The sequence below is a fragment of the Bubalus kerabau genome, chromosome 6 (genome assembly GCF_029407905.1).
Source record: "Bubalus kerabau isolate K-KA32 ecotype Philippines breed swamp buffalo chromosome 6, PCC_UOA_SB_1v2, whole genome shotgun sequence".
Lineage (NCBI taxonomy): Eukaryota > Metazoa > Chordata > Mammalia > Artiodactyla > Bovidae > Bubalus > Bubalus kerabau.
The window spans coordinates 31,575,646-31,600,112 of record NC_073629.1 but is presented as its reverse complement, the minus strand read 5'-3'; the positions used below and the strand labels follow the sequence as shown (position 1 = coordinate 31,600,112).

The following is a 24,467-nucleotide window of genomic DNA, read 5'->3' as shown; positions in this document are numbered from 1 at the left end:
GGCAGATTTTTTACTACTGGGCCACTAGGAAAGCCCTGATATGTATTGTATTAGATATTAAAACTTAAAAGGAGTTTTTCAAGCAACTCATTTTAATCATAATGATAATAAAAATTTATTGCATTTTGACATAAATGATTAGTATACATAGGTATTTCTTAAAACCTTTATTTTTGAAAATGCAAAAAGAATCTGTGGGAAAAAATAGTGTTGTTTTACATTATGCATATCTTTTAAATATCTCCATTCAGTTTGTCGAGCTATGTTGTCTTAGTTTGTACTTACTGTTCCCTCTGCGTGGGATGCTCACCTTGGTATCTACTCATCCTCCAATCCAGCTGAAACATCATTGCCTTTGAAAGTCACCCCAAGCCCTCCTTAAATACATATGTAGAATTGACAGCATCTTCCTTTGTGCTTCACTGTGCCTTTTAATGCTTGCTGTGTTACTATCTAAGTGACAGATCCCTTGAGGACAGCGACAGTGTCTTATTCGGTATTTAATCTTTATTTACTGACTCTTCCTGGCTCTTCAGTAAATGTTTGTTGAATGGATAAACTGCTGCTTTTTTACATGCACTGTCAGTTTCTACATTATCCAAATCACTTTTTCAGTTATGGCATTTCCATCAAATTTTGTAACTTTTGAAAATTTGTAGGTAACTTCAGAAATATGAGTAATGTGAATTTTCAGTTTGGTAACTTCTACTTTTATGTATTCAAACATTAATAAGTAATATGTAAAATATAGCTGTAGCTTTATTCTTTTAAGGGAATTTGCTTTTGGGGTAGTATATGAATATATTTTTGAATTGCACGCACTTAATTTTTCTTGACTGAGGGGAGTTTCTTAATTAAGTATTATGGGAAATGCACCTTGACAGAAAGACCATAGCTGCTCAACAGACTTACACAAATAGGCTAAAAAAATGGGTTTGCTTTTCAAAATAGGTTTGCTAATTTCTTAAATAAGTGATTGATAACAACAGTTAACAAGTACAGTAATATGATTAAGTGCACTTGCAAAGCACATATACACAATTGGAAATCCATATTAGAACTGTTAGTCCTGTATAGTGTAATTCTCATGAGTTGAGAAGCACTTCTTATTAGAAACTCTATCTTTTTATTGTTGTTGCTTAGTTAATATAGGAGCTTTATGGAATGTTTCGTCTTAATCTCCACCAGTTTTCATCAGAGGGTATCTACAATTACCCTGCAACATCAGAGTTCTGAAACTGTACGTACGTGCATAAGAATATCTTAAGGTGTTTGTGTTATGGATTCCTCAACCCTGCTTCCAGGTGGTCAGTATACAAGTTTGTCTTCTAATTCTTAAAGATACAGAGAGTTTTATAGCTCAGAGAAGTTTTGCAGCTCTCCTAATCTCTTCTAGGAGTTGGATTATTATGAGGAAATTCAGAACCAAAAAAAGTTAGCAAAGTTTCCAGAATCACAAATCTAGTTAGTTAATGGACCAACAGATCCAGTCATTAGAATCCAGGGTTTTCATTCTGCCTTGCTGCATGAATCAGTCAGCCTTTCTTGCCTGAACAAATAAGTTTCGTTATGGAGCAGCTTTTCTTTTATTTTTTTAAGAATAAGAGCAAAGTCATTTAAGATCTTCCATATAAACCTAGGGATGCTAAAGTTGTAAACTATTTCCGTCTTTTTCAAATTCTCAACCCCAGCTTTATTTTCCAAAGACTTTAGTGTCTTTTTTCTTTGCCTTAAGAATTGTTTGACTTTCGTAACTTTAATTTTATTTTAGTCAACAGGAGCTTTAAAGTTGTTTGAAGGAAATGGAAGAAATCAACAGAGCATGCCTAACTGGAAAGTAGAGCTCAGTTTATTGTTAGATATACATGTTCCTCTTTGCCCCTTGTCAGTAACTTGGATCAGCTTTCTAGTCATCACATGAGATATTAGGGAATTTTTAGTAGCCTCATAACGTGTTACAATTATATGAGAGAGCCTTTGCGGTCAGTCCTATTTCATTGCTAACATCATTATTACACACACACACTTACACATATATAGGTTATCACTAAATGTTACTCCAGATTGTTGGATGGTTTTCTTTCTATTATATAGGATCTTACATTCCTTGTTAAGATTCTCAAACAACATTTACTTGTTTAGAGATGAGAGGTTGATTTATATAGCAGATTAAATACATGGTTTTACCTTACCTTTTATGACAAAACTTTTTAAATGAAAATGTAGGGAAAAAAGGGAATGGAAAGAGACATAAATTAGTAATAGTTTAAATTAGTAAGCGTGTCATCAGTGGACCAAAGTCTGTGTTTTTTTAGCAATTTTAAAAAACAGCGTTATTTTTTTATTCATATTATTTTTAAATTTTTGTTTATTTGGCTGTGCTGGATCTTTGTTGCTGCAAGCAGGATTTCTCTAATTTCAGTAAGCAGGGTAGGGGGGCTACTCTCCAATTTCAGTGTGCAGGCTTCACCTTGCAGTGACTTCTCTTAATGCAAACCACAGACTCTAGGACACAGGCTCAGTAGTTGTGGTGCATAGGCTTAGTTGCCCTGTGGCATGTGGAATCTTCCAGGACCAGGGGTTTAACCCTTGTCCCCTACATTATCAGGCAGATTCTTAACCACTAGACCACCAGAGAGGTCCTTAAGCAGTTCTTGATAAAAAGTGAAATGGTTCAAAAACATGAAAAAAAATAAGATCAGAGGAAATCCAAAACACATTGAAGAAGAAAACTGTTGTGGAAGTAGGGGCTTTTCTGGAGGACATCAATTTAAGGAGAAAGAAGGGAAGAACTCAGAACAACCTTGGAGTGGATTAGTTGCGGAATTGTTCTCTAAGCTTTCTGGACCACATGACTCCATTGAGTATGCTATAGAATTTTGGTAGATAACCCTTTATAAAGTTAAGTAAGTTTATTCTATTCCTACTAAAAACTAGTAGTTGTGTTGTTGTATTATGATATTTGAACGGGTATTGAATTTTGTTTTTTCCAGCATGAGGTAAGATGATCACAGGGTTTTGCTTCTTTAATTTGTAAGTTATATTGATTTATTAGTATTGAATCATCCTTGTATTGGGATAAACACCATAAACATAAATTGGTATAAAACCAGTTTGCTAATGTTTTATTTAGTTTTGCTTAAGGATTTATAAATGAAATAGGATTGTAGCTTTCTATTTTTGTGACTATAGTATATTTTGACCAAAATTGATATTTCAGCTTTTTAAAAAGAAAAATTCAGAAGTAAAGCAGCATGTATATCCCCAAATTAGAACAAATCTGTATGGATAATAAACACTTTGAGATGTCTTGTGAAAGGAGACTCTGAAGGCTGCTAACCAGTAGGATTTAAACAGGAAATTATATTTCAAGGGATGTGATAAAAATTTTGTTGTCTGTTAATTCCTTCCCATCTTATATGCTACTCTTCATAATTCTTTTACTGTAAATTTTATTTGTCTTTAGGTACGCATAGCTGCTAAATTTATCACTCATGCACCACCAGGGGAATTCAATGAAGTGTTCAATGGTGAGTAAAGATTAGTACTTAGTTGTTTCAGACCCTCTTTAATCACTTACAAGCATTATTGAGTGTTTGCTGTCTCTCTTAATCCTTACAACATTATAGCTATAGCTAAGGAAATCAGAATTCAAAGAGGTTAAAATAACTTATCCAATATCACCCTATCACCCAGCTGGTAAGTGTCAGAGCAGGGATTTAAACCCAGGTCTGCATCAAAAGCATGCTCTTAAGACCCCAGTATATTAGGATACCTATCTTATGTGAAAAAGATTTAAAGTAGTTCAGTATTGATCAATGTAGAAACAATATTAAATTTCATGCTGCTGCTGCTAAGTCGCTTCAGTCGTGTCTGACTCTGTGCGACCCCATAGACGGCAGCCCACCAGGTTCCCCCGTCCCTGGGATTCTCCAGGCAAGAACACTGGAGTGGGTTGCCATTTCCTTCTCCAATGCATGAAAGGGAAAAGTGAAAGTGAAGTCGCTCAGTCGTGTCCGACTCTTAGCGACCCCATGGACTGTAGCCCACCAGGCTCCTCCATCCATCAGATTTTCCAGGCAAGAGTACTGGATTGGGGTGCCATTGCCTTCTCCAATTGAAAATTTACACTTGGTCAATATGGAAGACAGACTAGGCAAAGAAGGGCTGCATTTGTTTTCCTTGTTAGTGCTCGAATACTCAAAACAAGTCATAAAGAAGAAAGTTTTGGTTTACTTCTTTTGTGTTATTTTACTCCTTGTAAATAACATTTATATTTCTCTTAGTTGCTTTTCCTCTGCATCATTAATTTTACCATTATAATTAATTTTATAATATAATATTAAATTTCATAGTTTTATATCTATCATTATAGATCATAGCTTAAATCTCTTCAGTGCTTTTACTCAAGAAGTGCCATAGTTTAGGACAATTTTTAGAGCCATTGGGGCTGAACTGACTGTATCCGGGAAGCTTGTTAAATATACAGATTCCAGTGTTGTCATCGGAGAAGGCAATGGCACCCCAATCCAGTACTTTGCCTGGAAAATCCATGGATGGAGGAGCCTGGTGGGCTGCAGTCCATGGGGTCGCCAAGAGTCAGACACGACTGAGCAACTTCACTTTCACTTTTCACTTTCCTGCATTGGAGAAGGAAATGGCAACCCACTCCAGTGTTCTTGCCTGGAGAATCCCAGGGACGGGGGAGCCTGGTGGGCTGCCGTCTGTGGGGTCGCACAGAGTCGGACACGACTGAAGTGACTTAGCAGCAGCAGCAGTGTTGTCATCCTCCTAAGATTAGTTAGATCTGGGTTGGAATGGGTAATCTGCTTTATCAGGTCCTTCAGGTGATTCTGAGTCACAGCCAATTTGAGAACCACTATTCCAGTATATTTCGGAGAAGGAAATGGCAACCCACTCCAGTGTTCTTGCCTGGAGAATCCCAGGGACGGGGGAACCTGGTGGGCTGCCGTCTATGGGGTCGCACAGAGTCAGACACGACTGATGCGACTTAGCAGCAGCAGCAGCAGCAGCATTCCACTATATTTACAACCTTCCATACTATTTACTGTCGTAACACAGTTTACAGAATAAAAAATGTAAATGAGGCATTATAACTGTGTTAATGTCAATCATCATAATCCCATTTTAAGTTGTAAACTGATTCATCTTAAAATTCCCCTTAAGTAAAATCATAATCTATGTGCATCTTGGTTCAGTTTAGCAAACATTTATTTTGAAATTCTACTTTTACATTAAAAGGTTACCTCCTTAGTTAGGGGAACTGTATGATGTTCATTTGCACCTGGCTCAGAGCTCCACAAATTGTGGAACAATCAATAATCTCCACTGGTAAAATTAATGATGCAGAGGAAAAACAACTAAGAGAAATCAGAATGTTATTTACAAGGAGTAAAATAACACAAAAGAAGTAAATCAAGACTTTCTTCTTTATGACTTGTTTTGAGTATTTGAGCACTAACAAGGAAAACAAATGCAGCCCTTCTTTGCCTAGTCTGGCTTCCATATTGACCAAGTGTAAATTTTCAACAACAGAGCTTTTAGAAATTCTCCTGCAACTTGAACTTTAACTGATTAGCTCAGATAAATTCTTGACTTAAAAATTAGTGGCCTTTATAAAATAAGTACCTTGTTTTATTTCTGACAATTAAATGTACTTTATAGGACTATTGTGAAAATAATTGATACCAAAGCATTAGATTAAGAATTGGCAAGCTACTTATGACATGACAGCTGGTTTTTATTGGAATGCTACACATTGACCTCTGCCAGCCCCTTCTTTCAAAAGCTCTAAGAGTCAATTGCCTTTGCCTTATAATTAGCCTTCTCTCTTGGAGGACTATAGTGCATGTTTTTGCAAAGAGTCGAATGTGACTGAATAACTGAAAACACACACACACACTTGGAGTTAATTCTTGGTAGTTTCTTAGTAACAAGGACCCTCCTCTTCCAAAGGAGAAGTGACTGGACTCTTGATACACAGCTTTTTGAAAAGATTGTAGGCCCTGCATTAGATGCTCCGAGGAAAATATGTTCAGCAATTTCTCTGCCACTGACTGAATTGTGCCCAGCTCTTTTGGTCTGTTACAGAAAAGCCTACAGTTAATCTATTTTAAAAGGATTCTTTAGATATAAATTATCAGTCCTAACTTTAACTTTCTATAAACCATGTTTTTCGTTTGCTATAATCAAACTCCATGAGAATTTATTGTTGGATTATTATATTACAAATCTGTGAAAATCTGTGAACATTGTTAACATCTGTTTTTGTATGTACATTTTTAGAATTTCAAATATATAGTATACATACATAGTGAAGTCACTCAGTTGTGTCCGACTTTTTGCGACCCCATGGACAGTAGCCAACCAAGCTCCTCCATCCATGGGATTTTCCAGGCAAGAATACTGGAGTGGGTTGCCATTTCCTTCTCCAGGAGATCTTCCCAACCCAGGGATCGAACCCGGGTCTCCCACATTGTAGGCAGATGCTTTACCGTCTGAGCCACCAGGAGGTATCCATAACTAATCTTCCAAAGCCTGATTTTCTAGAAATCTAATCTAGAAATCTGCTAAAATTTCTCAAGTTTGCCTTCTATTGAACATTTGAATTTTAACATCTTTAACATTGTTTTCCTCCTCAGATGTCCGGCTACTACTTAATAATGATAATCTCCTCAGGGAAGGGGCTGCACAGTACGTATCTTTCTAAATCCACTTACTTGTTATTGTAATATTGGGTAAACTATGTTGATAATAAACTAGTACCCTGAAAACAGTTTAAAATACTTCAAAATAAAGCAGTTGTTTTATTTTGGGTTTTTTTTAGTTGTTTTTCTCCCCCTTGGAGAAAACATGTTCCCTCCAAACATTATTTCTTTAAAGTTTATTATGTATGGTCTTATTTTTATTTTTGCTCAGATATTTTTTCTCTGCTCAACAGAATTTAATGTTAGGTATTACATTTTCTTCTGTAGTTCTTTTTGTTCATGCTCATGTTCAGTTGTAGAAAGATTAGGCTGGTACTAAGTGATGATGTTTCTCACATTGCCAAGAATAGCAGATGCTGAGAAAGTACCTTAATAGAGTTAACCAAAGAATAATTACAGGATTATTCTATCCAGTCATTGATTTAGAATATCATTTTCATTTTGTCCTTTTCCTCAAAAACATTAAATTGGTGGTTGGTTGGTTGATTTTCTTGTCTCTTAAATCTTAAACACTGTCTAGCTTTTAGGGCCTCCTGTTCTCTGGCTTTATCACTACTCTGCTTTACTCTTCAGTACAAAGTGCTCGTTTAGTTACTGTCTCTCCACCTGGCCCACAGTTCCTTCCTAAAGAGGAAACCAGAGTTGGATAATGACTGTGCAGAGGTGGGGTGGGGAGATGGAACAAGTCTTTATTGATGCAGAGCAACAAATAATTGTTATAAAGGCATTTGGTGTGATACATAATTGGTTTAGATTTTAACTGTAGAAAATATTTTAAGAGCTGCTACTTGGGAAATAATCTTCTGCCCTGTCCAATACTGGTTTTTGTTTTTTTTTAAATTCATTTTGGGACCAGATTGTGCAAACCTAAAATTTGCACAGAATCACTATAATTTCTATAATGAATGATACCCCAGTTACATATTCTCTTTCACTGTTCTGTGAACTACCTTCCCCCACCCCCACCCCCATCCCCCACCCACCCCTGCTGTGTCACATGGCATACAGGATTGTAGTTCCCCAACTGGGGATCGAACCCATGCCCCCTGCAGTGGAAGCATGGAGTCCTAATCACTGGACTGCCAGGGAATTCCCTGAACTACCTTTTATACTTACTTAATATATAATTGGTTTCTCTCCCTCTTCCTTTTAAAAAAAACAAAACAGTGCGTTTGCCCAGTATAACATGGATCAGTTCACGCCTGTGAAGATAGAAGGATATGAAGATCAGGTAACAGTTATTTCTGTTAGATACACTGTACCTGGGAGATAGTAGAAATACTGTAAAACAGATGTCTGAAGATAAAATGCTGAGTAGATTCATGTCTTAGCTTTTGTAAATATTCTACATATTAGGAAATTCTTCCTCCCTCTGAAAATAGGAGTTTATTTGAAGAGAGAATTGTCCCTAACAAAAGAACAATGCAAGTAAAAGGAATTAAGTTTTACATAAGCTTTCCAGCTATCCCTAATTCTCCTTGGTAAGAATAACAGAAGACATTATATTTAATAGGAAAACAAGGATTCCTGTTCAGATACAGGAACAAAGTAAATACATATTCCCCTTTTTTCCCCACAGTTATTAACATTACATGATAGGGCTTTTCAGATTCATTAATGTACAATTCAAAGGTAGTATGGCATCAAATGGCAGATGCCTTTTCACAGTCTGAATCCCCTTTGAACCCACAAGTCCAAAGAATTTATCTTAGAAAATAAGTATATAAATGTGTAAAAAAGATTATTTGAAGGAAGGTTTATGATAGTGAAAAATTGGGAGCAGTCTAAATGTCCAGTGTTAAATTAAGTATCTGTAGGCCAAAATCCTGTGTAACCATTAAAAACTGATAGAAATATTGAACTGGAAATATGTTTATGATATATTAAGCTAAAACATGAAGCAGCAGGTAGTGTTGTGCTAGTTTATTTTTTAAATAAATATTTAAATGAGCAATTTTATTAGAATTTGCATCTTAAATTCTGTGAAAGGTACATCTTACTTTATGTGCCATTAAGAAAGTGAAAATACTTGTCAGTTAAATTATGACAGTTTTAAGATGCTGTCACTATAAGATGCATCCCGTTTTATGAAATGTTAAATCATGAGGGGAATGTATGCATCTTAAAACTCAAATAAAAGTAATAAGAAAGAAAAGAAATAAAGTAGTATATAGATGTGCATAGAAATTGAAATGTAGGAAAATACATACCAAAATGTTAACTCTCTATGTTGGAATCACAGGATTACTGTAACTTGTTTTGTTTGTTGTTTTTTATTTGTTTTGGTTTATATTTGTGCTTATCTTTTTCAATGAAAATAGATTAATTATAAGTATAAAAGACAAGAAAATACTGTTTTTTTTACTTTACAAGTATATTTTACAACTTTACAAGTTTACTTTACAAGTATTTACTTTATACTTTATAAGTATAAAGGCAAGAAAAGAAGAAAAATAAATGATAAATATTTCTTACAGTTGATATTGTATACTTTGCTAATAACGGCAGAATTATTGAAATAATAAATAAGGTCTGTTTGCAGATACATGATATAAGAACAGTCCCATATACATGTGGTAGCCAGCTTAAAAATGTGGTCAAAAAGAGATCACATTCTTAGCCACAACAACACATTACCTAGACGTAAAAGGAAAATATCGAAAGACATTTGAGTTAATAAAATAGATGCCATCACTGCATATAATAGGAAAACAGCTGCAGTGGGTTAACGTAATACAGATTTTTTGTCACATAAGAAGTCTAGAGGTAATATTTAGGGATGTTATGGCAGCTCCCTCCTGAAGGAGGGCGTGGGAACCCACTCCAGTATTCTTGCCTGGAGAATCCTATGGACAAAAGAGCCTGGTGGGCTGTAGTCCATATGTCCACACAGAGTTGAACATGACTGAAGCAACTTAGCATGCATGCAGGCACACACAGCGGCTCTATATCATCAGAGACCCAAGTTGCTTCTAGCTCTCTATTGTGCCATCCTTATGTATGGTTTTCATTATTGTGGTCTCAAAATAGCTGATCCATCTCTGCGCTCTGAATCCAAGTTCCAGGAAGGAAGAAGGAGGAAGGTGCAAGAGGTGCTATTGGCTGTTCCAGAAGCAACTTCCACTGATAAATTATTGCCAGAATGCATATCACTTTATCATTTTGAGAAGTGTTGTCTTTTTAGTTGGACACATTGCCTTGAAAAATCTTTAAGATTCTGTTAGTAAGGAAAAGGGAGACAAATGGATATTGGATAGAAACTAGCAAGAGTCTATCATACAGTTTACTACCCCCACACATCTTAATCAGAGAAATAAATGGAAAACTAAATAGACTTAAATGCCACATTTTGGAAAAAATATAAAAGTTTATCTGAATAAGAAAAATAATATGGGAAGCTTTTTCAAATAGATTCCATACAATTCCTATGAAAATTGTAATAGACCATACAAAATTATTCTGATCAAGAACAACGAAGGTAGATTAATGCCAGCAAACAAAAAGACATAAAGAAATGATAGTAGAGCCTTAATCTAAGTACTGTAAAACAGAAAAGGAAATAATTGATTAAATGTGTAAGATTAACCTTAACTTTGATTTCCAAAGCCAGCTATATACCTAGATTAATTCCAAATGTAGTTTAAAGGTTAACTAATTTTTTAAAAATATTTATTTATTTTTGGCTGTGATGGGTCGTCATTGCTATGCCAGGGCTTTCTCTAGTTGCGGCAAGTGGGGGCTTCTGTCTAGTTGCAGTGTGCGGGCTTCTGTCTAGTTGCAGTGTGCAGGCTTCTTGTTGTGGTGGCTTCTCTTATTTTGGAGCACAGGCTCTAGGCACTTGGGCTTCAGTAGTTGTGGCACGTGGGCTTAGTTGCCCTGAGGCATGTGGGACCTTGGGTCCAGGATCCCTGGACCAGGGATCGAACCAGTGTCCCCTGCATTGCAAGGTGGATTCTCAACCACTAGACCACTAGGGAATCCTAAAGGTTAACTAATTTTTAAACATAAAAATTTAGTAGGAAATGACAAAAGATTCATAACTTGAATAATGATGAAACATTTAAAAAGTTAGAAAGTATTTTTTACTTCTACAAAATAAAAAGGTTTTAAAAATAAAATTTAAAAGGGAGAAAATACATATCTTAAACATAATAAAAAGGTTATTCAAGTACCCTAGGACGATGTCAAGAGTTCAGTAGATAAATGAGCAACAAATATGAACCAGCTGAACTCAACTGGAAAATACAAAGCAAACTTTAAAAGTGTTAGATCACCTACTAATAGTAATTAAGGAAGTACAAATTAAAATTTTAATGTGAATGTGTTTGCCTTTGAGTTACAAAAGTTGTAAAATTATAATGAGAAAGCTTTATGAAGGTAAGACTAAGGAAATTGTTTAATGTATGGTTCCTATTATAAACAAGGTTTTTTAAAGATAGGTTGGTGATAAGGATAGAAATCTCAAGAGTAGGAATTCTTTTCAAATAATTTTCTTTTTTTAAAGAGACTTTATTTTTAAATAGTAACTGTGTCAGAAGACAAATATAAGTTAGGGGGAAATATGTGGAATTAAAAACCCAGGCTAAAGGATAATCTCCCTATAGTTCAACTAGAAAAAGACAAAGATTTGGTATCAAAGTGGGCAAAGGTTAGGTACAAATAGTTCACCAAAGTGGAAATACAAAAGACCTCTTTTTTTAAGGGGAAAAGAAATGCAGGTTAAGATTTCTACTGCTGATGAGCTTGTAACTTGGTACTACATTCTATGATAGAGGGCAGTTTGTCAGCCTCTATCAAAATTATGAATGTGTTTACCCTTGACCCAGTTGTCCTGTTTCAGGGAATTTATAGCACAGGTTTGCTTGGCACATGTTCATAACTTGTACATAAAAGGACATTTGTTGTAGTATTGTTCATAACAGCAAAAGATTAGAAACTATCCAAGCTATCCATTAATAGGAGACTAGTTGAATAAATTTTGTACATCTATACAATGGAATCATACATAGCTGTAACAAAAAACAAGGAAGTTCCATAAACACTAATATGGAAAGATTGCCTAGATACATCAGTACAGTATAGTATTCTAGTTTTTGTTTAAAAGAAAGGGGTAGAGAATTAGAATACACTTGTATTCATTAAAAAAGAAAAGAGACACTGAAAGAATCATCTAAATCAGCACCAAAAGAATCATCTAAATCAGAAATTGGCAAATTTTATCTGTAAAGAGAGTAAATACTTCAGCCTTGCAGGAAAGAGTCAGCCTAGACTACTCAGCACTGCTATTGCGGCAGGAAAGCAGCCATAGACAATACAAAAAAAAAAAAAAAAACAAGTGGGGCTGTATTCAACAAACTTTATTTACAGAAACAAATGGCACCTCATACATAGCTTGCCAAAGACAACTCTTGCTCTAAATTAATAAAATCAGTTACCTTCGTGGGGAAGGGGGAATATGTTGGGAATTTGGTGAATGGTAGATAGAGGTGAGAAAAAGATTTCACTTTAATTTTTTTTTCACTTTTGAATCATATGATTGATTGCATTACCTATTTTAAGTGCTAAGTGTAATGACTGGAAGAAATTCATGAAATATGTGAAAAAGAAATGCAGAAGTATACTTTTAAGTTGTTATTACAGTTATGTGTGTATGCATAGGTTGTATATTAATTGTATAGATTGTATGTTATAGAAACCAAAATGTGAAGGATATTGTTAGGATGGGAGAAATGTCAGTTTAGAGTTGACTTACCCCAAAGATCATATTTTTATAAAAATACAGGTTGATTCAAAAATTTATGAAAGAGCAATCTGACTAAATGAAGAGTTAATTGCCTCTAGAATTTTTGTTTGTTTTGTAAAATGTGACAAGAACTGTCTTTTTTTTACAATTGCTTAACTTTGTAATTATTCTTTGGAAGGTCTTAATTACAGAACACGGTGACCTGGGTAATAGCAGATTTTTAGATCCAAGAAACAAAATTTCGTTTAAGTTTGATCACTTACGGAAAGAAGCAAGTGACCCCCAGGCAGAAGAAGCAGACGGAAGTCTAAAGTCTTGGAGAGAATCCTGTGACAGTGCTTTAAGGGCCTATGTGAAAGATCATTATTCCAACGGCTTCTGTACTGTTAAGTATCTGCCTGCTTCATTGTTAGAGCTTTATTCCTTATATTTACCTTATCATTTGCAAGCTTTGGCCAGCCACAGACATCTCTTCTTAGTTACAGTCTCTTCTGCATTTTATTCCCTAAATTATTTTTGAAAGGAGTATAAATAGGACATTTTATATGGAAAATTCTTTCTTAAAATTCCAGTGCATAAAAATTTATTTATTTATTTGTAATTTTTTGGCCATGCCACAATACTTGCAAGATCTTAGTTCTCCCACCAGGGATTGAACCCAGACTACGCCAGTGAAAGCACCAGGTCCTAACCACTGGACTACCAGGGAGTTCCCCAGTGCATAAAAATTTTAAATCTCAGTGAATCCTGTTTCACACCTGTCTTATTTAAGAAATGGCCTTACACTCATCAAAAAGAATTTCTTACAAAGCTACTTCTACATAAGTGATTTAATTGGCTAGTCAAAACTATTTGAACCAAATAGCTCTTTAGAAATCAAAGGTAATTTTAACTTTCTTTTAATATCTTTTGGTGGGGAAAAAAAGATAAATTTTGGTTCTAACAGTTTTCCCTTTATAAAATTGTGACATTTTTAAGAAAAATGTTGGTTAGATTATTAATGCATAATGCTGTACATAAATGCTGGTTATCATTATGTTTGTTTTTCTTATTTTTTGTTTTTAAAAAATAGAAAAAACACATTATGATAGATAAGCACAGAACTCAATTTTGGAACCTAGTATGGCAAGGAGAGACATGACACACACACTTTTTTAGAAAATGGACTTTTCATTCTTAAATATACTTTCAACTTATCATTTGTTACCTATTCAAAATTTTTCACTACTCATTTCTTAATTTGGAGAGCTTCCACACAGTAACCCCACCATGTCCTTTTCTCACTTCACTTAGCTAAAAAGTGAGCTACAGAAGGTATTCTAAGAGTGTCTACTGTTTTATATCCTCAGCTGTTCTGCTTAGTAATTCTTAATTTTATCTCAATAATCCTTGGTATTTTTCTGTATGCAGTTGACCCTTGAACAGTGCAGTGATTGGGATAACCAACCTTTGTACAGTTGAAAATTTGAGTATAATTTATAGGAGGCCCTCCATGTCCAAGGTCCTTTTATATCCACAGTTCTTCATCCCACCACAGATTCAACCAATGGTGGATTATGTTCAGTTCAGTTCAGTCGCTCAGTCGTGTCCGACTCTTTGCGACCCTGTGAATCGCAGCACGCCAGGCCTCCCTGTCCATCACCAACTCCCAGAGTTCACCCAGACTCACGTCCATCGAGTCAGTGATGCCATCCAGCCATCTCATCCTCTGTCGTCCCCTTCTCCTCCTGCCCCCAATCCCTCCCAGCATCAGAGTCTTTTCCAATGAGTCGACTCTTCGCATGAGGTGGCCAAAGTACTGGAGTTTCAGCTTTAGCATCATTCCTTCCAAAGAAATCCCAGGGCTGATCTCCTTCAGAATGGACTGGTTGGATCTCCTTGCAGTCCAAGGGACTCTCAAGAGTCTTCTCCAACACCACAGTTCAAAAGCATCAATTCTTCGGCGCTCAGCCTTCTTCACAGTCCAACTCTCACATCCATACATGACCATAGGAAAAACCATAGCCTTGACTAGCTGGACCTTTGTTGGCAAAGTAATGGTGGATTATGTAGCACTGTAGTATTTACTGTTGAATAAAATAGTAGTTCAAACCCATGTCGTTCAAGGATTAGTGGTACTGTGTTCCAAAACTTTCCTGTTGTCCTTAGACAGGCATCTCCTCCCTCACATTTTAATAGGATTAAAAATGACATGAAATCTTTCTATTTCTCTTCTTTCCACACTCAGAAGTCTTTCTTTCATGTACTTCCATCTGAGGAAGAAGGATCCATGTTCTTGATTTCATACAGTCCTATCTACTTCAAGATGTCTAATTGTGACCTCGTTTTGTCTTCCGATAAATAGTTCTCTTTACCTAGAAATATTTTTATTTCTCCTGTGCTTAAGCAAGGTGGGAGGGAAGACATTTCTTTAGTCAAAATAGTAACTCCTGCAAGTTACTTCTCTTCCTTCTCTTTCCACTTTCCCCTTTCTCCCTTTTCTCTACCTCCCCCTTCCCTCATCTCTCTCTCTCTCTCTGCTGTACAAGCAAACCAGGGAGCATTCTGCTCCTACTTCTTGACTCTGAATTTTTACTTCAGTCCCTACTCGACAGAAACCGCTCTCCGAGGTGAACTAATGGTCCCTGAATTACCTGACCCAGTGTCCTTTTTTCTTGGTCCTTGACTTTTGTATGGCATTTCACACTGAGGCCAGTCAGCTACTTCTGGAAATTATTTTTCCTTAGACTGCTATGTCAGTACCTTCTAATTATTCCTTTTTTTAAAGAGTTTCTATTTATTTATTTTTTGGCTACACTGGGTCCTAGTTGTGGTACGCAGGATCTTTAGTTGCGGCATGTGGGATCTGGTTCCCTGACAAAGGATTGGACCCAGGCCCTCTGTATTGGGAGCAGAAGTCTTAGCAAGTGGTCCACCAGGGAAGTCTCCCTATAATTATTCTTATTCTGTCTCTACTTATTTCTTGTCCTCCCCCTTACTTTTATAAATGTAGGCATTCCCCATCACTGTATTTCTCTTTCTTAAAAACTTATAGTTTATTTAATGTAGGGGAGGTTGTAGAATTTGGTGTCAGACAGCCTGTGAATTTGGGTTCTACCTTAGCCACTTTCTGAATGACCTTGGGCAAGAAGCTCTACGAACTTCAATTTTATCATCTAAACATAATAACAATGTGTTTCACTATATTTATTAGAACAAAAGGAAAATAAATATAAAAATGTTTTGTGGACTGTAAAAAAGGCTTTTATTGTTTCTTTTCCTTGGTGATCACATTTTTGTTCATTTCTCCTACACTAAGGAACAGTTGGTGTTTCCAACTCCTAGCTGGACATCTCCATCTGAACTTTCCAATCTGTTAATGACACCAGTCTTTCTCTAGGCATCCAAGCATGGAAATAGTTTGGTACCTTCCTTTCTCTTGCCCTTGATTTGCAATATATTACCAGAATTTTGACTGTACTTGTGGATCCTTATATTCATTGATAGGACCCTAATTTACTGCCTAAATTAATTCTGTGGCCTCCTAACTTTGAACTTTCCTCAGGTTTTACCCTGTATGCCAATATTGATTATTCTCCCAAAATAACAGTTCTGGTCATGTTGTTTTGGTTTCTGTCCACTGCATGTAGAATAAAGTCCAGTCTTCTTACCTTACATCTACTACCACATGACTTAAGTCTAATCCTGTATTATCTCCCACAGTTCCACTTCATACACATCCTCTGACCTGACAGAACTAATTACCATTTAGTCATTCGTGGATCAGCCCTCTATTTCCTCCCTGAACTGCTTATTCATCTTTATTCTCCATCTCTCCTTATCACAGTCTCATCTGTCTTGTAAGGCCCATTCTAACTGGCACCTCTCTTGTACCCTAAACCAGGAGTAGTATTTCCTTCTGTATTCATTGTACCACTGTCTGCCCTAGACCTTAACATGTGGTTTGTGTTCCTATTGCATGAATTCATGTGAGTATGTAAGCTCATCCTGTTTGATTCTTCATCTCCCCCAAAGATTTAGCACATTGCTTTTGTATAGTATTTGTTGCTTAAATATGTTTTCAAGAATCTAACTTCTTTTTTTTTTTAACAATAGGTTTATGCTAAAACTATAGATGGGCAACAGACCATTATTGCATGTATTGAAAGCCACCAGTTTCAGCCTAAAAACTTCTGGTAAGAAAGCAGATATTCTCCTCTTTTTTAATCTATATGTTTATATAGAAAGGAAACCAAACCAGCAGATGAGACTTGGTTTCCTAATCTAACTAGATTAGAATAAGTTATTTGTTCCCTACCTCAGAGTGAGGCATTTGGATGTGATCATTTATTTCTTTTAATTCTAAGATTTTATAATTTATCTTTTAAATGTTGCTGTTACATTGAGTGAAAATAAGTGATTAATAAAGTACCCTGTGGAAAGTCTGAGTTTTACTTGGGTTTGTTTAATAATATTTGAGTTATTGCATAACTCAGTGGCCTATCCATGTGTTTGTGGAAAAGCTTCCCATGAGCAGAATAGGCGTGGTTTTCTAATCCAAGATAAAAAGAATGAAAAGTGAAAGTCAAATAACTTAGGGAAAGCTTATGATTAGGCCACTTGGATACAAAACTTACATTTGAGTGGATAGAGCCTTGGATTTATCAAACTGGAAATGACTTGTTTCTGTTTTTCTTCTTTCCCGAATTCTCTGCCTCAGTGTCAGACCACCTCTTTCTTAACTGCTAATTCCACGGTTGTGTGTGTGTTTTCATAGGAATGGTCGCTGGAGATCAGAATGGAAGTTCACCATCACACCACCTACAGCCCAGGTGGTTGGAGTACTTAAGATTCAGGTGAGATCCCAGTATGTTAATAGGCCATGTTAAAACATCACATCTTTAAAACAAACATGCAAGTTGATATTTGCTCTGACATTAGAAATAAGGAACAACTATTTGTAGATGCAAAGGGAGCTAGATGGTAAATAGAAACAGAGGTCTCCTTCCCGGGGAAGTACTATAGTTAAACAGAGCTCTTCTGGTTGATAAAGGACAGTCATGTGACATATACTGCTTGCTTGTCATTTTTCTCTTTCAAAAATAACCTAAGATCTTCCCAGGAATTATCAAATAGCAGTTCTAGAAAAGAAGAAAATAACTAGTTATTAAGAAATGACTATATAGCAGCTACTGTAACTTACTTAGAGTCTTGTATGTAGCTCATTTAAATGTCTACATATATTTGCTAACTCTTAGCTCTGAAGAAAGCTTCATAAATGGACTTATTTTATTTATTTACATTTATAGTTACGATAGGTTTTCAACCAAATAAATAAAACAGGAATAGAGAGAATGGCCAAGTGTGCTTCACCAAGCAGAGTAGAGTTCTAATGCTGGTGTCGGGACATGCCACCAGGTGAATAAGGAGCTTATTACCTCATTTGATACCTAGCTAGATTGAAGTCTTCTGATCCTGAAAATTTTGACTTTCAGAATTCATGGTGATTTAATTCTTGAGCCCAACTAACTCTAAAGTCAGATTAAATAGTTACTGATAACTAAGAAAGTCAATACCTAATTTAGCTGTATTACAACTCTTGCTTTAATAACAGCAAGAGTTGCCTTTTTTAATGGTATAATTTAATCAAAACATACATGGTAGATGTCATCTATAACCACTTTTTTCGTACGTACCTATTACTTCCTGCTACAAGTAGCTGCACCTCTCTTCTTGGGAGATTTTCCTAACTGCAGGAGCTCGCCCAACTCAGCTAAGGCAAGCTGGAAGTGTTACCTCTGCAGCTCTGGCACAGCCCTTAGTGCCATTCAAAAGTTGTCGGGAAATATGCCAACTTCTTCACCCCTCAGGTGGGACAGCTCTAAAGCATGTTCTGCATAGTCTTCCAAAATCCAGTGCTTGGCAGCTGTAATGTGCTCATTAGTGCACCTGATACTTCCTTGCCTTCTGTATCTCACTTCCTTACTAGTGCTTCCTAAGACTACCCGAAATAAACTATTAACTGTCAGATCTTTACCCTGGGGTCTGCTGCTGGGGGAACCCAACCTAAGATAATATATTGTTCTATATCTGTTGATATGTCTATGCTCTAGACTTCTTGTAAGTATGGCATCAGCATTATTAACCTGGCAGCTTACTATAAATTTATACAAGGAAATTTATTTTCCTTCTAGAAGGAAATAACTTGTGTTTCAGTTTTGCCAAGGCAAACTTGTAAACTAAGAGCACACATCACAGAAGTTTCTGATGAAACTTTTACAGTAGGACCCAATACCCAGACCTGATTTAAACCATTTTTTTTTCTTTTTCTTTAATGAATGAATCTGTGCATTTTATTGTATTTATTTTTTGGCCACACCATGCCACAGGTGGGACTTAGTTCCCTGACCAGGGATCGAACCCATGCCCCCTGTACTAGGAACGTAGAGTCTTAACCACTGGACCACCAGGCAAGTCCAGGACTTCATCTTTGCCTTTTAACCATGGTCTCTCTGATCACACTTTGAGGAAGGGCTTATTACTTCATTTATGTCTTTTAAAAATCAGAGTGAGAGTTATGTGGACATGTCATTAGGATATTTAACCCTTGGTTATTCTATAAGCAAAAGGATAGCTCCAGGAAGACAATTTCTAAGGATTTAAGTGGATGATAGTCATGTTGACATTTTTATTAGCAGATGAAACCTAGAAAAGGTTTTGTTAATTTTGGTGACTGTGACTGAACCTGTCTTGTAAATTGCTAAAACTTCCCGAGCCATACATCTAGTTGAATTGTTAGTCTGTCTCTTGGATAACCCTCTTTCTTGCTAATTGTTATAATAATTGTAGTATCCACTTTGCCTTACATCCTCAGGAATGCCTTTAAAAAAAAAAAAAACTTTTAATTTTATATTGGAGTATAGCTGATTAACAGTGTTGTGATAGTTTCAGGTGTACAGCTCAAGGGACTCAGCCATACATATACATGTATCCATTCCCCCGCAAACTCCCCTTCCATCCAGGCTGCCACATAACACTGAGCAGAGTTCCCTGTGCTATACAGTAGGTTCAGGACTGCTTTTGTCTTACGTATTTTTGTAGCCTGATTTACCAATAGAATATTTGTTTTTCAATCCTGTCTTTAATCCTCAGTTTCCTGTACCTGGTCAGATCAGCTTAATCAAAACTGATGATATTATATATGGAGAGATGTGTAAAAGATTAGGACCCATTAAAATTTCTTGGTTTTCACAGAGAAAAACTGATGTTTAATGACTTTAATACTTTTCAGAGCATAATCTTATTTATAATCTTTCTATTCACAATGCCAAGCACACTGTCTGGAATGCAGTAAGCACATAGTAAAGGTTTATTAACTAATAATCAGTTTTTCCTGCTAAGTAAAGAGAATTCTTAAATTTAAGTGTTCTGTGAATTTTAAGCACCATTATAAATTACCATTGGCCATATTAATTGTTTGCTCAGAGTTGGTGAGATTGGGGGTGGCTGAAGGCATGGATTTGTGCTCTAAGCAGTAAGTTTCTATGTGCTCTAAGCACTTATATTTCTTAACTTTCTCACACAGGTTCACTATTATGAAGATGGCAATGTTCAGTTGGTTAGTCATAAAGATGTACAGGATTCAGTAACTGTTTCGGTGAGTGTGGAATATTTAATATATGTCTCACTTGTGTCTTGTTTCTCTTTTAAAAAATTGGATCTTTTGATCCTGAGTACTGATTCTGCCACTAGAAATGGAGGTTGTTTTCATTGCTTTGATTTTGGCAGCTTTTTTTTTTAAGAACTTTATAAAATACTTTTTTTTTTTTTTTTTTTTTTTTAAATTTTTATTGAGTATAGTTGATTTACAATGTTGTGTTCAGGTATATAGCAAAGTTATTCATATATATATATATATATATATATACACACACACCTACATATATTGTTTTTTAGATTCTTTTCCATTATAGGTTATTAAAAGATACTGAGTACAATTCCCTGTGCTACTCAGTATGTCCTTATTTTTGGCAGCTTATAATTGTTAGTATATAACCAACCAGTTTTGTTGGTTAGTTGATGATAGTTCACAGACTTTGACTGAGAATAGAATTTATGCTGCTTTTTCTTTCTCTCTTGTGAGATTTGCTCAAAGACAGTAAAATCTTCAATTGATAAATACCAGGAGGAAGGAAAGTTTGCCAAACTAAACCCTATAGGATTTATCATTCATAAATTCATATCATTAGAGAAACTGAACATTTTTAGGAATGTTCAATAATAGTATTGTACACTATATCTGGAAAGAAGGGACATAATTTTTCGTGCATTTATAGTACTTAATATTCCTAGAAATTACTGAGCGCTCTCCAATAGCTTTTATGTGTGTTATATCTATCTACCTTAGTAGAAATTAAAATTAAGGAGTATTAAAAATATGTGTTTATTAATTTAAAAATAACAGGGATTTCCCTGGTACTCCAGTGGTTAAGACTCCATGCTTCCACTGCAGGAGGCCTAGGTTCAATCCCTTGTTGGTGAATTGAGATCCCTGGTGTGGCCAAAAAAAATCTAAAGCAAAATATAGCATTAACAAACCCATTACTTCTTAACTTTACTTTCATGAAAAACAGCTGTATTTTTTTGAGTTAAAGTTAGTGAAAAGAGTATCATTAATTTACATTTTCACAAAGTGTGTAATGTCTAAACTAATAAAAGACAGCTGGATATGTGCTTCACACATGAGCCCTCAAAAAGTAATGAAGTCGTCACACATTATATACCTTCTATGAAACTACATGCACAGAAACTATATGAAAGTAAAAACAGCAAGTAACTATGTCTTAGTATTATTATGAATAAAACGTAGTTTTGACTCTTTTGAAAGAATCTTGGGGCATGGCCCTAGACATTAAATCTCACCCTCTCTAATTCTGTTTACTTAAAATTGCTAAAGGAAGAGTGAGATTAAATTCATTTTGTACCCAAACCATGTAAAGCAAAATGTGATTAGTTGTCTCAACATCATAAGTAGCTAATAGAGGAGCCTATGAACTTAGAAGATATGATTGATATGTCTGAGGTCATTGTTTATATCATCTTAAACCAGAGATATTGTCAAGGCATAAAAATTTCAAGACATTGTGTTGTCTTTTGGGTACTGTGGTAGATTGGAAAGAAATGTGGGTTGTTTTGATGAGGACCTAGATTTGGATCCAATCTTTATGATTCAAAGGCTGTATAATTTTGGTCATTATTTGAAAGAATTCTGTTTTCTTACCTGCAAAATGGAGGTGGCAATAATAACATCTATTTCACAGGGTTGTTTTGAAAATCAAAGAAGATAATGTGCACAGGAAAACTTGAAAAACTAAATTGTTATACAAATGTTAGTTAAGATGGACTTACTCTTTAGTATCTTTTTTATTCACTGCTTATTGAATTTTCACTGCTTAAGATTTTTTAAAATTCTTATTTTTCCCTCCATTAGAATGAAGCCCAGACTGCCAAGGAGTTTATTAAAATCATAGAACATGCAGAAAATGAGTATCAGGTAAGATAACTTGAAACTGTTATTTATAGATCTATATAGATTTTGCTTTTAACACATTTTGTTATACTTCTCTATCCTTTGAACATAAATATACATAATTATTCAGTGATACTAAGTATGGAGACTTTGCAGACCTTGCAACTTTGCATTCTGCTTACAGTCAAGGTTTTGGCATTGGAAGGTACTGCAGATACATCTCCATTACCCCAAAGTAGAGCATCCCTATGAAACCTTTCCAAGGCCAAATGGTGTAAAGCGGAGAAGCAGTTACCTTAGAACACATCTTGCTATCAGATGTACAGAATGATTGAGATACTCCTCAGATCCTCAGACACAGTTCACAGCTCTGGCTTGCTTGATGCTGAGATGCTGAGTGTAGTTCCCAAGGAAGGAGCTTGGTGGGGCCACTATTACTGCTCAGGGTGCACCCTGTCCCTGTAATAGCCTCACTGCCAAACAAATGCTGAACACTTTTTTTTTTTTTGCTTTGGTAAAAGCAAAGTGAAAGTGGTAGTCGCTCAGTTGTGACCGACTCTGCGACCCCATGGACTACAGCCTGCCAGGCTCCTTTGTCCATGGAATTCTCCAGGCAAGAATACTGGAGTGGGTTGCCATTCCCTTCTCCAGGGGATCTTTCTAACCCAGGGATTGAACCCAGGTCTTCATTGCAGGCAGATTTGCTACCTCTCTACCATCTGAGCTACCAGGGAAGCAAAGTGACGTACAGCAAACTTTGGAAAAGAAGGGGATTACCTGTATAGCCCTAGTTTTAGAAATAATACAGGTGGGCTTCTTAACCTGCTTCAGAGATTGAAGAGGTGCTCACTAGAAATCTTCCAGCCTGTAAGTCCTTAGGGGACTCAAGCATGCCCTTTCACTACATCTAGTTTCTGTTCAACTTATTTTCAATTATCTTTTGCAGACAGCAATTAGTGAAAACTATCAAACAATGTCAGACACCACATTCAAAGCCTTGCGCCGGCAACTTCCTGTTACCCGCACCAAAGTCGACTGGAACAAGATACTCAGCTACAAGATTGGCAAAGAAATGCAGAATGCTTAAAGGCTGAATGTAGGATTCTTCAGTACATGGAAAGAAAGGATTCAACATGTGGTCATATGATAAATAAGTGATTTATAAACAAGAGTGATATTTTGCTAGGGCTTTCAAAAGTTAACAGGTTTTCTAGCCTAATGGAATACTGTTGAACTTAGAGCATTGTCTTGATTCTTTTGTGTTTTCTGCCTTGTAATTTTGTTTTCACTATATCTACTTGTAAATCTTTTTTTTTTTTTAATTCTGCCACATTTAATGATGGAGAGAGATATCTACCCTGGAGTCATTTTACTGTTTAGAAAATTTTCCTAGCCATGAAGCCCTGTTACTGACATAGACAGGTAATATATTCAGTACTTTTCCACCCCATCCTTCAAAGTACTTCTGGTGTTCAGTGGTTTTTACTGATTGACCAACAGCTAAAGAGGCTATGCTGCAAACTGTAGCTGAATGGAAGACACATTCATCCTTCTCCCTCCAGTTGCTTTGATCATCATTTATAACACCTCATAACTGTAGTTTCATATGTTTGGATTGGGGCTTTTCAGGTTCATCTTGGAGGCCAAGGAAGTTTTCTGGAAATTCCATCATAGCCAACTTCTCTGGGGAAGTTGTTTTTAAATCCAAAGACTTGAACCACATTCCCTACATGAACATGTTTGCTTTTTTCCCTTTGCCTCATTGTCTCCTTCCCACCTAGTACTATTATAGTTATAGACATGTGCATTTTTAGAAGAGTGTTATCCATTTTTATTACTGTTTTTTTAATATTCGAAAACTGCTGACATACTAGGGGTATAGTAGAGTATAAAACTTGAAGAAATGCAGATGTTGAAGGAATAATAGGTATCTTGTGCTTTAATACTTTGTGGCAGGATTGTACTATAAGTGAATGATTCAAACAGCTATGTTAATCACAAACAACTAAAACTGAACCAAAGTGAAAAGGATAACTTTCAGGCAGTATCTTTCTATTGTAACCTGTTATTTAAGGGAATACTAGTGATTTGTTCTAAATAGGATGTAATACTTATTCCAAATTACTCTTCCTCAGTCCTGCCTGCCAACTCAAGTATAACTGTGATATAGCAACCCTTCCCAGGTTTATTGGCAGGTACAGGTGTGATCTCAGAATATACAGGTGACATAGATATGATATGACAACTGGTAATGGTGGATTCATTTACATTGTTTACACTTCTATGACCAGACCTTAAGGGAAGGTCAGTTTTTTAAAAACCAAGTAGTGTCTTCCTCCAAACACACGTCAAAAAAGAAGGGTGTTTATGTTTTGGCTTTGTTTTTGCTGAGTAATACAGTCAAGCAAGAGTTTATTTTTAAGTGACCTGTTGATTTGTGTAAGCATTTTTGTTTATTTCAAATAAAATATATTTGTATTACTTGTCA

At 35.8% G+C, this 24,467-nt stretch overlaps 1 protein-coding gene across 3 annotated transcripts in view; it reads left to right on the top strand.

The window, feature by feature from the left end:
- The window catches only part of CAPZA1 (capping actin protein of muscle Z-line subunit alpha 1), a 42,860-nt gene extending 18,393 nt beyond the window's left edge, over window positions 1-24,467 (top strand). The window contains exons 2-11 of one of the 3 annotated variants that reach the window (XR_008715678.1): window positions 3,467-3,530; window positions 6,663-6,714; window positions 7,896-7,959; window positions 12,650-12,856; window positions 16,567-16,646; window positions 17,228-17,306; window positions 18,170-18,320; window positions 20,036-20,107; window positions 21,941-22,003; window positions 22,926-23,001. Coding sequence is in view for 2 of the 3 variants with exons in the window: in XM_055584743.1 (XP_055440718.1) it covers window positions 3,467-3,530; window positions 6,663-6,714; window positions 7,896-7,959; window positions 12,650-12,856; window positions 16,567-16,646; window positions 17,228-17,306; window positions 19,396-19,512; window positions 20,036-20,107; window positions 21,941-22,003; window positions 22,926-23,066 (939 nt within the window). In the remaining variant the exon portion in view is untranslated. Of the gene's footprint in view, window positions 1-3,466; window positions 3,531-6,662; window positions 6,715-7,895; window positions 7,960-12,649; window positions 12,857-16,566; window positions 16,647-17,227; window positions 17,307-18,169; window positions 18,321-19,395; window positions 19,513-20,035; window positions 20,108-21,940; window positions 22,004-22,925 lie in introns of all 3 variants that reach the window. The other 2 variants (XM_055584743.1, XM_055584744.1) reach the window with 2 other exon arrangements.